Genomic DNA, 15,241 nt, shown 5'->3' with positions numbered 1-15,241 from the left:
GTATACAATCATCGTGACGTTCATAGCCTACAATCTCGGGTTCCATATATGGCAAAGGAACTGGGGTTCAACAGAGGTGTAAACTAGGGGAGGAATATGGGAGAATATATCCAATTGCACTAGGGGGGGAATGCAGCGTCGTGATGGTGAGGTACCTCTAATACCATGTGTGCCTATCCTGGTCGTTGCGACCGAAAATCGTAATAGTGCGCCTGGAGCTAGGGTCCGTCAAGGTCTCGCACGGCTGGGAGCCTACGGGTTCAGGTGGGCAGAGCCTGTGATTGTGTATTCCGGATTAGTTGTGTAGATGCGTCTATGCTGCGTTTGGCCAAGAGCACCGCTAAGGAGAGGAAGCGAGTCTGCACCCTGTGTTGCTTACTGATGCGAAAGATGCCTATGGCGCTGGCCTCCCAAGTGTTCATGCAGGTTAGCCCAGTGAGGGTACCCAAAGCGGTGTGAATGTGATGCCAGAAGATTTGAATGACGGAGCAGCTCCAGAACATATGTCGAAAGTCTGCGTTTTGTTCTTGACATCTGGGGCATAGGAACTGAGTGTCAGGGTAGAATCGTTGGAGGCGTGCAGGTGTGAGATAGGCCCTGTGTAGGATATAATATTGGATGTTTTTAAATCGTGCGTTTCTGGAGACTTTCTTAGGGTATCTCAAAGCCTTCTCCCACTCCCCGTCATGAAGCACCCGCCCGATTTCTGCCTCCCAGGTGGCCCGGAGGGTCGCCAATGGTTTATTAGCCAATTCCCGTATGGCTTTGTTAAGCCACGTAGTTAAATGGCGTCCTGCTCCCATATGTAGGATCGTGTGTAGCACTGGGTGTGGGTGTGGTTCCCCGCTACTTAGGTCCTGATGTGGCCGGTAGCTGTCTAGGAGTTGGCGGTGGAGCAGAAACTGCCCTGGGGGAAGCCCGTATTCCTCCACCAAACTAAGGAACGGTCTTAGTTGCCCGTCCTCGAAAAGGGACGCTGCCTCTGTTAAGTCACATCCCGTCCATGTGCAAAGCGCGCTATTCGTGTAGTAGTGTTCCCGATTGGGCCATCCTACTAGAGTGAGTAAAGGGGAGTACAACGGGGTCCCCGGGGACATGCGGTGTATCCGCAGCATGCACTTACGTGCGACCAACACCTGTAAGGGGTACGTGGGCTTTGGGCGTGTGCCAGGGAGGAGCAAGCGACGGATCTCCGGAACCGATACCCGTCCCGCGATGGTATGAGTTTCCACAGTGTACCTGTCTGCTGTCCAATGAGACAGCCATTGCAGTTGTGCTGCTAAGAAGTAGGCTTCGAATGATGGGGCTCCCAAGCCACCCTGCGTGGTGGGCAGTTGTAGTTTTGTCAGGGCTATTCTGTGTCTGTTGGACCCCCAGATGAGCGCACTAAGAAGGGAGTCTAGGTCCCGGAAAAAGGTCCTGGGCGGGATTACGGGTAGGTTGGTAAAAAAGTACAGCAATCTCGGAACCATGATCATTTTGGCCAATGCCACTCTCCCAATGGGAGCCAATGGGAGGCTCTTCCAAAATCCGACCGAAGCCCTAATGCTCGCTAGAGCCCGGCAATGATTACCCTCGAACATATCTGCGGTGGAGTGGTAGAGACGAATACCAAGGTACCGGGGGGCCTCCGCGCTCCAGGGTACTCGCTGGGTTCCTATGTGAACCACCTGTGTAGGTAGTCCCGGATGCAGCGGATAAATTGTGGATTTATCCCAATTTACTCGTAGTCCTGAGGCCATGGTAAATTCCTGCAAGGTTTCCCAGAGGGGTGTCAGATCATCCGCAATGTCCCGCACATAGATCAGTAGGTCATCTGCGTATAAGGAAACACTATGCACCGTGCCTGCTATCGGGATGCCCCAGCCCTCTCCCTCCCGCCGGAGCCGCACAGCCAGAGGTTCCACCGCCAGGGCAAAAAGCAGAGGGGATAGCGGGCAGCCCTGTCGCGTGCCTCTCTGAACTGCAAACTCCGTCGATATGCATCGGCCTAGGCGCACCCGCGAGGTCAGTCCGGTGTACAATAAGCGCGTATAGGCGAGGAGGGTGGGCCCTATGCCTACTCGCTGCAGCACCGAGAACAGAAACTGCCATGTGAGGGAATCGAAGGCCTTCTCGAGGTCTAAGATGAGACAGGCCGCTCGAGGGTATATCCCCTGTACCTGATCCTGAATGTGGAAGACTCGACGTATGTTCTGGGACGTACATCTGCCTGGTATAAATCCGCACTGGTCCGGGTGAACCAGAGAGCGTATAATTTGGACATATCTATCCGCCAAGGTCTTCCCGAAGAGTTTACAATCGGCAGACAATAGCGATATCGGACGGTAGGAGGCCATTCGTTGTGGGTCCCTATGTGGTTTCAGGAATGTCACGATTACGGATTCTCGCATGGATTTCGGCAGTTCTCCTTTCTTCAGCGCCGCCGCAAACACCTCCACTAACCGAGGGACTAGGTGCACTGAAAATGTTGTGTAATATTCTAGGGGGAACCCATCCAGCCCCGGAGCTTTATTGCGGGCCAGGGCACGCAGGGCCCGCGTCACATCCGCCGAGACTAGTATGGTATCTAGGGCCTCTTGCTCTGTTCTCGTGATTGTTGGGAGAGGTAAAGGATCGAGAAAGCGATCCACTACATCCTGCGGGGTAGAGGTGGGGTCGCTATACGTCTCGGCATAGTAGTCGCGGAAGGCCCCCAGAATCTCCGCCTGGGAGTGCACTAACACCCCCCTAGGGTCCAGTATCTCGGTAATGGGTTTGACTTCCGTGTCTTGCCTGGCTAACCACGCCAGTAGAGTGCCCGTCTTGTCCCTCTCGTTATGCATCCGGGTAGCATATGATCGGAAGTTGCACCTTCGTAGATCCACGGAGGCCGAGTGATAGGCTGTTTTGGCTTCTGCTATACGCCGCGTCTCCTCTTCGGACGTAGCATCCCGCTTGGTAAGGGTCGCCAGGCGGTGTTCCGCGGTGGTGAGGGCCTGTTCCAACACGCGTCTAACACCCGTTATTTGCCGCAGGCACTCTCCCCGGGCCACCACCTTAAACGCATCCCATTCCACCAACCTAGAGGACGCCGTCCCCGAGTTGCGCGTGAAATAGTCTTGGATGCTACCCTCCTGATCGTGACGAAAGATCTGGTCCGATAGGCAGTCCCGTGGCAAACGCCACGTGGGGACCGGTGGGTGTGGGGGCCGCCAGCGTAACTGGAGAATGTGAGCATCGTGATCGGATATAATCCTGCCCAGGTAGTCTGTGTGGGTGATCCTGGGTAGGATAGTCGCCGTACATAAGAAGCGGTCAAGGCGGACGCGCAAGTTGTGTGGGATGGAATGAAAGGAATACAAGCGGACCTGGGGGTGGCGCAGCCGCCAGGCATCAGTTAGCGACCAGTGTGAAATCCATGCCCGGAATCTAGTGGTTTGCTTATGTGCCGGGGAGTGCAGTGGAGGTGGGTGCGACCGGTCAAGGTGCAGGTCAAGTGAGCAATTATAGTCTCCTCCCAGAACCCAGGGTATAGAAGCAAATGGGGCAAGGACCCCCGTGAGATGGTCCCAAAACTTGTCTTGGTCAACATTAGGGGCGTAAATGCTACCGAGAAGTACTACTTGTCCGTCTAAAAGACCCTCCAGTAGTGCATATCTACCTTCTTTGTCGACTACTCTCCGAAGCTCTCGGAAGGGAGTCCCCGGTCGCACCCAGACCAGCGCCCCGCGCGCATACGCAGAGTAGGTTGTGGCACACAGGAGACCCCGCCATTTCAACTGCAGTTTCCCGACCTCTTTTGCAATGAGGTGCGTCTCTTGCAAAAAGACTATCGGGGTGTTGTGACGCTTTGCGTAGGAATACACCGCATATCGTTTGCGCGGAGTGTGAAGCCCCCTAACATTCAGGGTAAGGATGGTGACATCAGTGTGTGGTGCGTGATGCGCCATGGTCTGTGTCTGTTCGCCAAGCGCAGGGACTACGCCTATTGAGGTGCGTATACCTCGGTCGCTCCAGGTGGCTAAGGGTGTCTGCGCCCCCCGACGCCGCATAAGCATATGTGGGAGATGGTTGGATCTGTTTCATTCCATATGAGGGGTGGGAAAGGTGTGCAACTGGGGTATACAACTGAACCAAAGGGGTCGGGGAACATCCCCAATACCTGGGACCCATCATCAAGGACGGTGCGTCCAAACCTGTTCACCCACTTAAGGGGAAATACAACAATATATGAAGGGGGCGGCGGTGCATGCGTGCTGGGCCAGAAACGACTCGGGCCAGTAGTAGGAGAAAAGGACGTTGCACCTGCTACAGCAGGCTACGATAGAAGGGCCAAAGTTCAATAGGTGGGGAAGAAAGTACATTTGGCGCAATGGTAGGTACAAGAGTCCCCTTTTCATTTCGCATGGGAGCCAGATTGTCCATCTAGAATGAGGTCCGCCGTCTGCGGAGTGACCATGGGGGGTGTCACGGAGTTCTCCCCCGTCCCTGTTCCATCACTGTCATTCTCCTCCTCCGAGGTAAAGATATGCGGTGGCCGATCAATGTCATCCGGTAGAGGAGACGCCTGCAGGTCGATCACCGCTTGCAAGGCCTCCCTCCGTTCTTTCACGATTTGCTCGAGGTCAGGAGAGTCTTGGGTGCGGGCATGTGCTCTGCCACTCGCGCCCTCGCGTGGGCGTCGTTGCGACCGCCTTCCGGATCGTGGAGGCTTAGGATGTGGGTCTCTTGTGATCTCCGCCCTGGATTGTCGTGCACAGTGCTGGTCTGCCCAATCTTGAGCTTCCGTGGCGTTCGTGAAGAACACAGTAGAGTCAGCATAGACCACCCTGAGACGGGCCGGAAAAAGCAAGGAGTAGTGGATATTGTTCTTGCGCAGACGTCTCTTTACATTCAGAAAGGAGGCACGTTGTTGTTGAACTGCTCGTGCATAGTCGGGGAACACCATAACACGTTGGTTGTCGACTCGCAGGGTGCCCGCCACTCGTGCCGCGCGTAGCACCGCATCCCTGTCGCGGAAGTGGAGGAATTTCGCTAGCAGCGGCCTCGGGGGCGCCCCTGGGGGCGGTCGGCGGGCCGGGACCCTGTGGGCTCGTTCCAGAGAGAAGAATGCGGAGCGATCCTTATCCGGGGTGAAGGATTTCACCCAGGTCTCTAGGTATTGCAGGGGGTCTGTGCCTTCGATTCCTTCAGGTAGCCCTATTACGCGAATGTTGCAGCGTCGTGAGCGCCCTTCTAAATCGTCCGCCCGCTCCTCCATGATGGTTAGGCGATGCAGCACCTCCTGGAGCGTCTGCTGGTGTTTATCGAGCGTTGGCTGTACTTCTTCCATCTTCTTCTCTCCGTCCTTCACTCTATCCACCAGTTTCCGATGGTCGTCCCGGATAAGGCTAATGTCCGTCGCTAGTGTCCCGAGCCGCTCCTCCATGGAGACCCTGGAGTGTTCTATGGCGGCCAGAACCTGGTCCAACTTGACAGATACTGAGGAGTCGGGCAGTGACTCCGTCGCGCCCACCCATGTCCGGGCTCTGGGCATCTTCTCCGGGGCCGTCTCGGGGACCGCCGTCTGTTGGGTCCCCCGGGGCTTCCCCATGGTTGCGGGCGAGGTGCGTCTGCTGGGGGACACGGGTTCCCTCTCCCCCCAAGGAGGCAGGGGGGTCGTCTCGTCGCCGGTTTTGCTCAGTCCAATGGTTTATGTCCCCACCGGGGCCCCCCACACTCCGCCACCGGCCTCCGCAGCTCCGCGTGATCCTCCGCACCCGTCTGCTGGGGGACGCGGGCTCCCTCTCCTCCCGAAGAGGCAGGGGGGGGGGCGCGCCTCTGCTCCGATCTCGCTCTCGCCAAGGATTAGTGCCCCCACCAGGGCTCTCCGTGCTCCGCCACAGGCATCCGTAGCTCCACGAGATCCTCCGCTATTCTGCTCCTGTCTGTGCGCTATGAGGAGGCCGCCGTCCGGCGTTCTCAGGGATCGTTATTCACAGCATATGAGAGGCGCCATCCCAACTCGTGTCTTCCCTCAAAGCGGGCCCCCGCAAGGCACTCCACCGCTCGGCGCTCTTCGGTAGGTTCCCAGGCTGGCCACCCCTATCGGCGATGTTCAAGGTCTGGGTGCCGTCCGGGTTTATGCCGCCCCGCAGGGCGGGGTATCCCGGGTAGGGTCCGGGAGGAATGTAGGCCGCTCTCCCACAATACCGGCGCCCTCCGCTCTCAGTGATGGGCTCCAGGCCTTAATGGGGTGATGTCTCGTCGGGCGCCATCTTAGGGTCAGGCGTCCCGATCCTGTCTCCAGATCCACCAGGGCTCCCCCCCGCAGCACCGCACTCACCGCCGGCGTCGTAGTCTCCAGGCGCCTCCAGGGAAAGCGCCGGTTCTCATCCGGTGTGCCTCGTCCCCTTAGCTGCGGGGCCGATTGCTGCGTGGGACTCGTTCCGCTGGTGTCATGGCCGCTCTCTCTCTTCGCGCCCGGGCAGGGAAGGGGACGCCCATACTTGCAGCCTGTCTCCGGGGCTTCACCATCCCACCGTGGTATGCAGGTACCAGTTGAGGCTCAACGGGGGTCACAGGGTAGGTGTGCCGACTGTACCCGCTGTCCAGTGGTCCTCCGGTCCCTCGATCGCGGACTTCAGGGTCCGCTCGCCGCCATCTTGCGCTCCCGGGTCCCGGTCCGGAGCTGTTTCATGCCGCCACTCTGCTTCTCCCTCTCAGCGGTGCACCGCAACGGAGCAGCGGATGCCTGGGACCCTCCGATGCCCAGCGGTACGTTTTCCGAGGGGGTGCAACGTCAGGAAGTGGCCACTTGTCCGGCCCGATCGCGGAGCCCTAGCAAGATGCAGCCGCCATGATAGCCGGCTTGGCCACGCCCCGCAAGAAATCAGACTTAATGAGATTTCACCTCCTCGATGTCATTGACCTTAAGGATCCGCTTTGTCACCCCTACTCTTCAAATGTTACCAATATTCTAAAAGCAATTAAAACCAGCCACAGCAGTCTAAGATTCAATGGCTCCAAGAGAGAAACACTTTAAGAATCTTTGTTCAAACAAGAAGGTTGGGTCTCCGAAGTACCTATCCAACTCTTGTCTAATTTTTAAGGGTTGCATTTTTCGATGCAGTTTCTTACCCTCTAGGACTTTAGGTATAGAAAACATAAATAAATTAATAAAATTAGAATATACAGAACTAGCACGAGAACAGTATTCTTATTTTGATAAGCAGTAACATATCTCACATCTTGTGTAGCAAAAGTCATATTACTTTGTGGGAAAACTTGAGAACTGCAATGCCACCGTCAGAGAGAGTTTCAGAGTCGAAACCTTAAAAAACACAGAGGAAGTTTAGTCTCTTCTCCAAAAGGTGCCATAACGGAGGTGCTTAAGTAAGAACGAAATCAAGGGATATACACCAAAGAGAAGGGAGCCCTTTGAGCAATAGTAGAATTAAGGCAACTGAACAGATAAATACCATCGAATTTAGAATGCCAACGCTGCAGGATGTGGTTTATCTAAAAGATGCTTATTTTCATATTCTATTACATCATAGATACCAGAAATACCTCAAATATGGTGGTGGATTGTAACCATCATCAATTCAAAGTCCTATGTCTTGAACACAGATCAGTTCCAAGAGTTTTTATAATGTGTTTTTTGGTAGCAGCAGAGTGGCTGGTAAAGGGGAATTCATTTCAGGAATCACAGAACAGTATGAACAGAATCATTCAACTTTTTACACAGGTTGATCTTCAAAGTAAACCTACAGAACTCATCTCCAAAGCTGCACCAGTAAAAGAAATGTCTGGTTGTATAGCAACACCATGAGGACGATGGCAACTCTTAATAGAGAAGAAATTGTTAAGTTTTAAGAAACACATTCTCCTTTACAATACATCACAACCTCTGACAGTAAAAGTTATATCATCTTGTACTCATCTGATATTTAATGCACTGCTAATGTCAATAAAGCAGTGATTGTCCAGTCATTGGCCACAGTAAATAAGTGATAGTAAGTTGCAAAGAAGTGGGAGCTTTGCAATTGTAAAAATAGGACACAATTGCGGTGGGCAGACATTTGAAGAACAGGTCCTAACTGTGACCATTATAACAGATTTCTCTCAGACTGGCCATAATTGGATGAACCTCGTTCCTGGAATTGTTGGACTTCCAATAAAGGACAGCATACATATTAATTTGCTGTAACTCAGGACGAGGCACCCTGTGTTAAAAACGTTTTTTTAATCAGATGAAAGGGGAGATGGTTTATATTATTTTAGACAACACAACAGTTATATTTACTATGTACTGGTAGGTGAGATACTGCTATACAATTGATGAACAGCAGGTAGGGTCAGATGTACAAAAGCAGTTCACTGTTGCAAAGCCTGTGACTAACTAAATCACAGGCTTTGCGACAACTGAATGGTTTAAAAAAGCATTTTTATCCCAGTTTGTGATTCGGTAAGTGCTTACAAAATTGCAAAATGGATTTAGAAATGCATAACAAATTTCAATTTGGAAGCAGTGTATTTAGGGCATCCCTTCCAAGTTGTGATTTACAATGCTATGCATCAGTGGTCTGCAACTGTGGTTTTGGTTGCAAACACTGGTGAGGTTACCAACTCCTCAGGGAGGTGGTAATTAATTCGTAAAGGGGAAGGTGTTCCCTGAGAGACCCCTTATCCTGGGTAAACCTAAACCAAAAAGGTTGTTTGCGCTACAGTGGGTAATTGTCCAGGGGCACACTGCCAACTCTTCAACAAACATTTTCAAAAGAAGTATTTGTTTAAACCACAGCCCTATTTCCCGTAAGAAAAACAGCCTGCTTTAAAAAAAATATATTTAAAAAGCACTCGCAAACATGGTTTTCTGCTGACCCTAGCTGGCCACCATTCCTCTTATGGCCACCAATTGAAGTGAGTCACAATTTGCAGCCTAACTCATGAGTAGTATTTACGCATGTAGGATTGCAACCAATCTGAATAGTGGCTTTTCGAATCGACCTAATAGTACATCCGAAACGATTAGCAAACATTTGGTGCACAATTTGAAGCCACTTTTTGCGAATCGATTCTTAGTTCATCCGGCTCCTAGTTTCTTACTTGTTCAGCAGTTTGTGAGTATCCTAGATTAACATGATATGCTTGCACTTCCCAGAGGAAGGGTAGTAGTGGAGAATAATAATAAAGATGTAACTAAATATATTATTAACAATCGAGATCTCATTCCTGCTCATCACCATCAATGAAAAACAAAATATGAAGTGTCAGGAAATGGCTACAACAGTGTCATCTCAACTGCACTGTTTAGTACATTACAGATCACAGATAATCTTGTGATAACAGTCTCCATGAGTCTTGTATCGGGTTCCTGACAAGCAGCGTTTATGACAACAGAGATGTCTATGGAGTATTGCAGGAGGGTTTTGTTTGAATGGGTGCGGTGTGCTTCCTTTTCCCATCTGCATTCTTGCAAGACCCGGAAAAACAATACTTCTAGGTCACGAACAGCACCGCTATAAAACTACTCCGATTGTTATTTCTTATAACTTTCACCTGCAAGTGGCATGTTTCTACTTATTAGTTCACACTTGACCTGCCTGTTTCAGTGTCCTCATGTGAGGAATTTTATCTGTCTTATTTAGAATTCCTATCTTTTGTGTTCACTCCCTTCTGAGCTTTGATTCGCCTGCTTCTCTGATAAATAAGACAACTTCCACTGTGCAGATTGAGCATACAGAAACTCGTACTGTACGGTTGATAGGTTTATACAGTGACAACTTTTCTCAATAAGGTTCCCTGGAGTATCTGATAACAGTACCAGAGGGTAATGTATTTTCTCTCAGTCCTTTTGTACACCTTTACTACTGTTTCCTGAAGTCCTTTTGCCTCACAGTTCATTAGTAGTTTTTAGAAATTGACGTCCTACTTAGGGATTGCTCCAAGCTCTGCACAGGGGTTCCTGTACATAGGACGACTGCCTGCTGCCATCACCCGATCCTTGGGACCTCAGTTTCCTTACCTAGATCCCCACCCCGGAGAGCTTGGTCAAAGCCTCTGTGTCCAGACTTAATCCCAGTGATTTCCCTTACACTCCATCGGATAGGAATTCTAAGAGGCTGGATAACTTTGGCAAGACAATGTTCTCTTCTGCTAGCCTAGCACTTTGGTCGGTGAACACTGCATGCCTATTGGGCCATTATTCACTTGAGATATGCAACTCATTTGCACAAGTACTGCCTATAGTCTCAAAGGAGGCCTGGGCCATACTTACCCAAGCTATTGCTAATGTGCGAGAAGCAGCAGAGTTCACCATAACATGTGCGCTCGACACAACTGACTTGTTGGGCAGAGTAATGTAATCGTCTGCAGTCTTGCAGTGCCACGCCTGGCTGAGATCGACTGGCTTTTTGGGGAATGTTCAGCCTTCCCTCATGGACATGCCCTTTGATGGCTCTCACCACTTCGGAGAGAAGGCAGATTCAGCTCTGGAGCGCTTTAAGGACAGCAGAGCTACGGCTAAGTCCTTGGGTTTGTCTATAGCACCTCGCCAAACCCAATCCGCCTTCGGCCACTTTTGTGGCCACGGAAGGGGTCTCCAGCCACATCCATACCCTCCCAGCTACCCAGTCAACACGTCCAACAGGCTTCCCAGCCTTTTCATGGCCGATGGCGGGGGTCCCATAGACAACTCGGGACGAGTGACCAGCGGTTGGGTAAGTTCACCACCATTTTGGCAGCCGTTGTTTCCAAGCCTCTTTAATTTGTCCGCCGACCATCATGGGCACCCAGTGGGAGCAGAATATACCATCTCCTGCCCCACTGGCAGTCAGTAACATCAGAGTGCTGCATCCTATAGATAGTCAAAAGGGGCTACTCCCTTCCTTTTGTGACTACCCTGCTACCCACTTACGATTGGTTGACGGAGGACTATTTTTCCTTGCTTCATCAAAAAGCGCAGGCTCTCTAGGCCAAGGGAGCCGTAGTAGAGGTCCCTGCATCAGAAGTTGGTCATGGTTGTTTTTTTCTGCTACTTTTTGGTGCTGAAGAAGAACGGAGGGTTTGTCCTATCCTAGATCTGCACCTTCTCAACCTTTTCTTGAAAAGAAGTTCAAGATTCTCATGCTCAGCCAAGTTCTGTCTGCCCTGGACCCGAGAGACTGGATGGTTGCATTGGACTAGCAGAATGCACATTTCCACATCCCTGTCCTGCCTGCTAACAGACGTTACGTGCAGTTTGCGATAGGCCAAGAGCACTTTCAGTTTGCTGTGCTCCCTTTCGGTCTTCACAGCACCCCCGGGTGTTTATGAAAGTGATGGCGGTGGTTGCAGCTCATCTACGGGGGTCGGGAGTCCCAATCTTCCCCTACCTATACGATTGGCTGTTGAAGGCGGGATCGCCCCAGGCAGTTGTCTCCCACCTTCAGACTACTGTGAATCTTCTGCACTAGCTGGGATTCACTATCAACTCCCTTTCAGATGCTCCCTTTCATCAGAACCTTTCTGGACACAGTGCCGTTTCTGACCTATCCTCCTGAGGGACGCTTACAGGATATTAAGGCTATGATTCCGATGTTTCAGCTTCTATCCTGGATTTGAGAGAGACTGACTCTGAGCCTGCATCCTGCTTGTGACTCATGTCCGTTGACATATGTGGGTTCTGCAGTAGTACCTGAAGGCCCAGTGGGCGGAGCATCAGGGCAGTCTCTGCAACATGAACCAGATATCTGAGGAAACTGTAAAAGGTCTGCAGTGATGGCTAGCAAACTGCTATTGTGTCAGTGGCAAATCCCTCTCCCCTCCCCAACCAGAGCTGACTGATGCGTCACTCCTGGGATGGGGCTGCCATCTGGGAGAGGTGGAGATCAGAGGACTCTTGGCTTTGGCAGCAGAGTCCGAACACTGCATCAACCTGTTGGAGGTTCAGGTGATTTGCTTTGAATTGAAAGCCTTTCTTGCTTCAATCAGGGGAAGGCTGGTGCAGGTGTTCACAGACAACACCACTGCTATTTGGTACTGCATCAAACATGGCAAGGTGGGGTTTTGGACCCCCTTTCAAGAGGCCCTGTGCCTCTGGACATGTCTGGAATATCAGGGCATTTCAGTGGTTGTTCAACACCTGGCGAGCTCTCTGAACGCCAGAACGGACAAACTCAGCTGAAGATGTCTAGCGGATCACAAATGACATCTCCATTGGGAGGTCTTGCAAGGTCTCTTTCAGCAATGCGGAGAGCCTTAGTTAGATCTGTTTGCCACCGCTGACAATGCACAGTCAGCAGTTTTGCACTTTGGAGTATCCAAGGGGACTCACGCTTGGAGACAATTTTTATCTCGAGTGGAGCGCTGGCCTCCTCTGCATCTTTCTGTCAATACCACTCCTGCCCAGAGTACTTAAGAAAATCATGAAAGACCGGACATGGAGAGTCTAGTATCCCGAGCTGTTGAGCATGACCATCTTTACTTCAGCCATGCTGCCTCTCTCAGAGGATCTTCGGGCGCATCAACAGGGGAGGTTCTTGCACCCAAACCTGCACACCCTCCTGTGGAGATTGAACAGTGACAGTTGACAGCTTTTGACCTTCCACTGTATTAAGCTGTTGACACCCCCTCAAAACATTGTAAGGTCCAAATAAGATCAAGTGAGACTTATTGAAACAACAGAGGCAGGTGCTTCCTGAGACCTCAGCAGATCAGATCCACACAGGTGCCTTATAAGCATCAGCTGCTCTGCCTCTCCCAGGTCAGTCCCGACACACTTTCTTCATATCTTAGATCACATTTTTATCTGTTTCATTAAGTTGGTGGGCTTCATTGGTTTCTCCTGGCCTTTTACACATGCCCTGGTAAATTTCCTAATTAGCCCTTCATGTCACTCCCTTGTAGGGCACCAGGATATTTTTGTAAGAATGTCTTCTGACAAAAATATTGTTTCCTATATATCATTTGCCACTGCTTTTAACAATAGAAATCCTACACTCAGTGGGACAATAATTTTGGAAATTATATTTAGGGCACGATCATTTTCAGGCAATATTTCTGACAATAATATTCTGATATATAAGCCTGTCACTCAGCTGACCTGTCACTCATGCTCTGCTGCACATATCGGGCACCTTGATGACTTTTCACCCAAGCTCTGGGGGACTTGATTTTATTCTGCTTTTAACACCCTTGATGACCCACCTCCTTATGCACTTGCTGCTACGCTTCATTTAATTATTTCCTATCTTGTATTCTGATTACAGATCGGCAATGCGGTGGGGAACTAGGGGAATTCACTGGATACATTGAGTCTCCTAACTATCCAGGGAACTACCCAGCCCATGTGGAGTGCACCTGGAATATCAACCCACCCCCGAAACGCAAGATTCTCATCGTGGTTCCTGAAATTTTCTTGCCCTCGGAGGATGAATGTGGCGATGTTCTTGTTATGCGCAAAAACTGTACGTTCGTATTTAATGCCTTGCAGGACTTAGTTGGCCATCTATTTTGCAACGTGGTAGTATAATGTAGTGACCCGAGTGTGACACCTAGCCAATTTAAGCTCAGCTCAGTTTAGGATTCAGTGCATTTGAAGCGATGTGTGTGCTGCGGGTGGAAAAGTAGGCATGATGTATGCACCAGTTTCAAGTATTTTGACTACATAACTTTACAAGAGCCCTCATCTGGTCCTAAAGGATGATCAACGCTCTCCCAGCAAACTATAAAAGTGGGGATGAATCGCAAATGATCATAGTGAAAATAAATTTCAGAGGTTTGGAGGAGATCTGAGTGAGGATAAAGATAGAGGGTAAAATTAGAATGGACGGGTGGTTTGAGGGAGATGGCTGGAAGGTGGAGTGCATAGATGGAGAGTATAATGGTGGCCAGTCTGCCCGGGCACAGTGAAAATGAATGGAGGTTTAAGTAAAGATGGGAGTAAGCCATCTGGATCTTTGTGCTGTTATAAAATGAAAAAATAAAGGTTTTTAAAAATAAAAGATTTAAGTAAGGCACATAGAGATCAAATAGAGGAAAGCTGAAGTAAAACAGGAGGTAGGTCAGAACGAAGATTGCTAAGGTCAAAGCGAGTTTAGATAGGGACTGAGTACAATGGGCTGAAGGAGAATAAACAATGGTACTTAGGACACAAAAAGGATGAGTACAGTGAGGATGGATGGAGAGCAGATAGAGAAGGGATATAGGTTGAAGTGAGAATGAAGGGAGCATATAAGCATTCTTTACTTTCTTTTCAGCATCTCCTTCTTCAATTACAACCTATGAAACATGCCAGACCTATGAACGTCCTATTGCCTTCACTGCCCGATCCCGCAAACTTTGGATAAGCTTTAAAACAAACGAAGCAAACAGTGCCCGCGGCTTCCAGGTTCCTTATGTGACATATGATGGTAATGATTCCACCTTTACTTACAAAATTTGTTCTTTGTATTTTGTATTTTTTGTAGAACAGTGATGCCCATCCAATTCTCCCTCTATCCTCCCTAAAGTCCACTTCATATTTTACATCTGTGTTGATCCTGTCTGTCAGCATCATGCCTCCCCATTCTCTCCTTACATTGGCCACATGTCCAAATTAGTTCTTACTATTGAGGGCTCAGTACAGGCCATCCATTTTGTAGGACATATCTTGCAAAAATGAAACACTATAGCAATATCTCTGTAAGTGGAGAAAAGGATTAGAGAGGTAATATACCCCATTATATGATGATAGAAACTAGAACATAGGTTCAGTAGTTGTAGTGCGTTCACAAAGGGATTAATGATAAAATCCAGTAACGCATATAGAGTAGCTGCGTTTCGGAATCAAAACGCACTGCAGGCATGGGGTAGTCACAGTATGGATGGCAAAGTCGAATCTCCCGCGATGTGGCCAGAAAGCGGATAACAGCGCCTGATAACGCTGGCATCCCAGCGTTTTCAGGCGCTGTTATCCGCTTTCTGGCCACATCGCGGGAGATTCGACTTTGCCATCCATACTGTGACTACCCCATGCCTGCAGTGCGTTTTGATTCCGAAACAAATTTTGGGAGAATCTCACCTACTCCCCTAGTTATACATATGGATGCACGCAGCTACTCTATATGCGTTACTGGATTTTATCATTAATCCCTTTGTGAACGCACTACAACTACTGAACCTATGTTCTAGTTTCTATCATCATATAATGGGGTATATTTCCTTATGCTATTTCATGGACGTTCTTTGCTACTCAGCTTTATAACATTGGACCACATTATCAGTCCTTGGATCAATAGCTCATGCGCCTTGAAAA

At 50.0% G+C, this 15,241-nt stretch overlaps 1 protein-coding gene across 1 annotated transcript in view; it reads left to right on the top strand.

The window, feature by feature from the left end:
- Positions 1 to 15,241, top strand: part of SCUBE3 (signal peptide, CUB domain and EGF like domain containing 3) — a 1,455,403-nt gene that overhangs the window by 1,390,495 nt on the left and 49,667 nt on the right. Inside the window, exons 20-21 of the mRNA XM_085651134.1 lie at positions 13,215 to 13,412; positions 14,205 to 14,357. Of these exons, the coding sequence (XP_085507260.1) occupies positions 13,215 to 13,412; positions 14,205 to 14,357 (351 nt within the window). The remainder of the gene's footprint in view (positions 1 to 13,214; positions 13,413 to 14,204; positions 14,358 to 15,241) is intronic.

Source organism: Triturus cristatus, chromosome 1_1, assembly GCF_964204655.1.
Source record: "Triturus cristatus chromosome 1_1, aTriCri1.1, whole genome shotgun sequence".
Taxonomy (NCBI): domain Eukaryota; kingdom Metazoa; phylum Chordata; class Amphibia; order Caudata; family Salamandridae; genus Triturus; species Triturus cristatus.
This window is presented reverse-complemented; position numbering and strand designations above follow the sequence as displayed.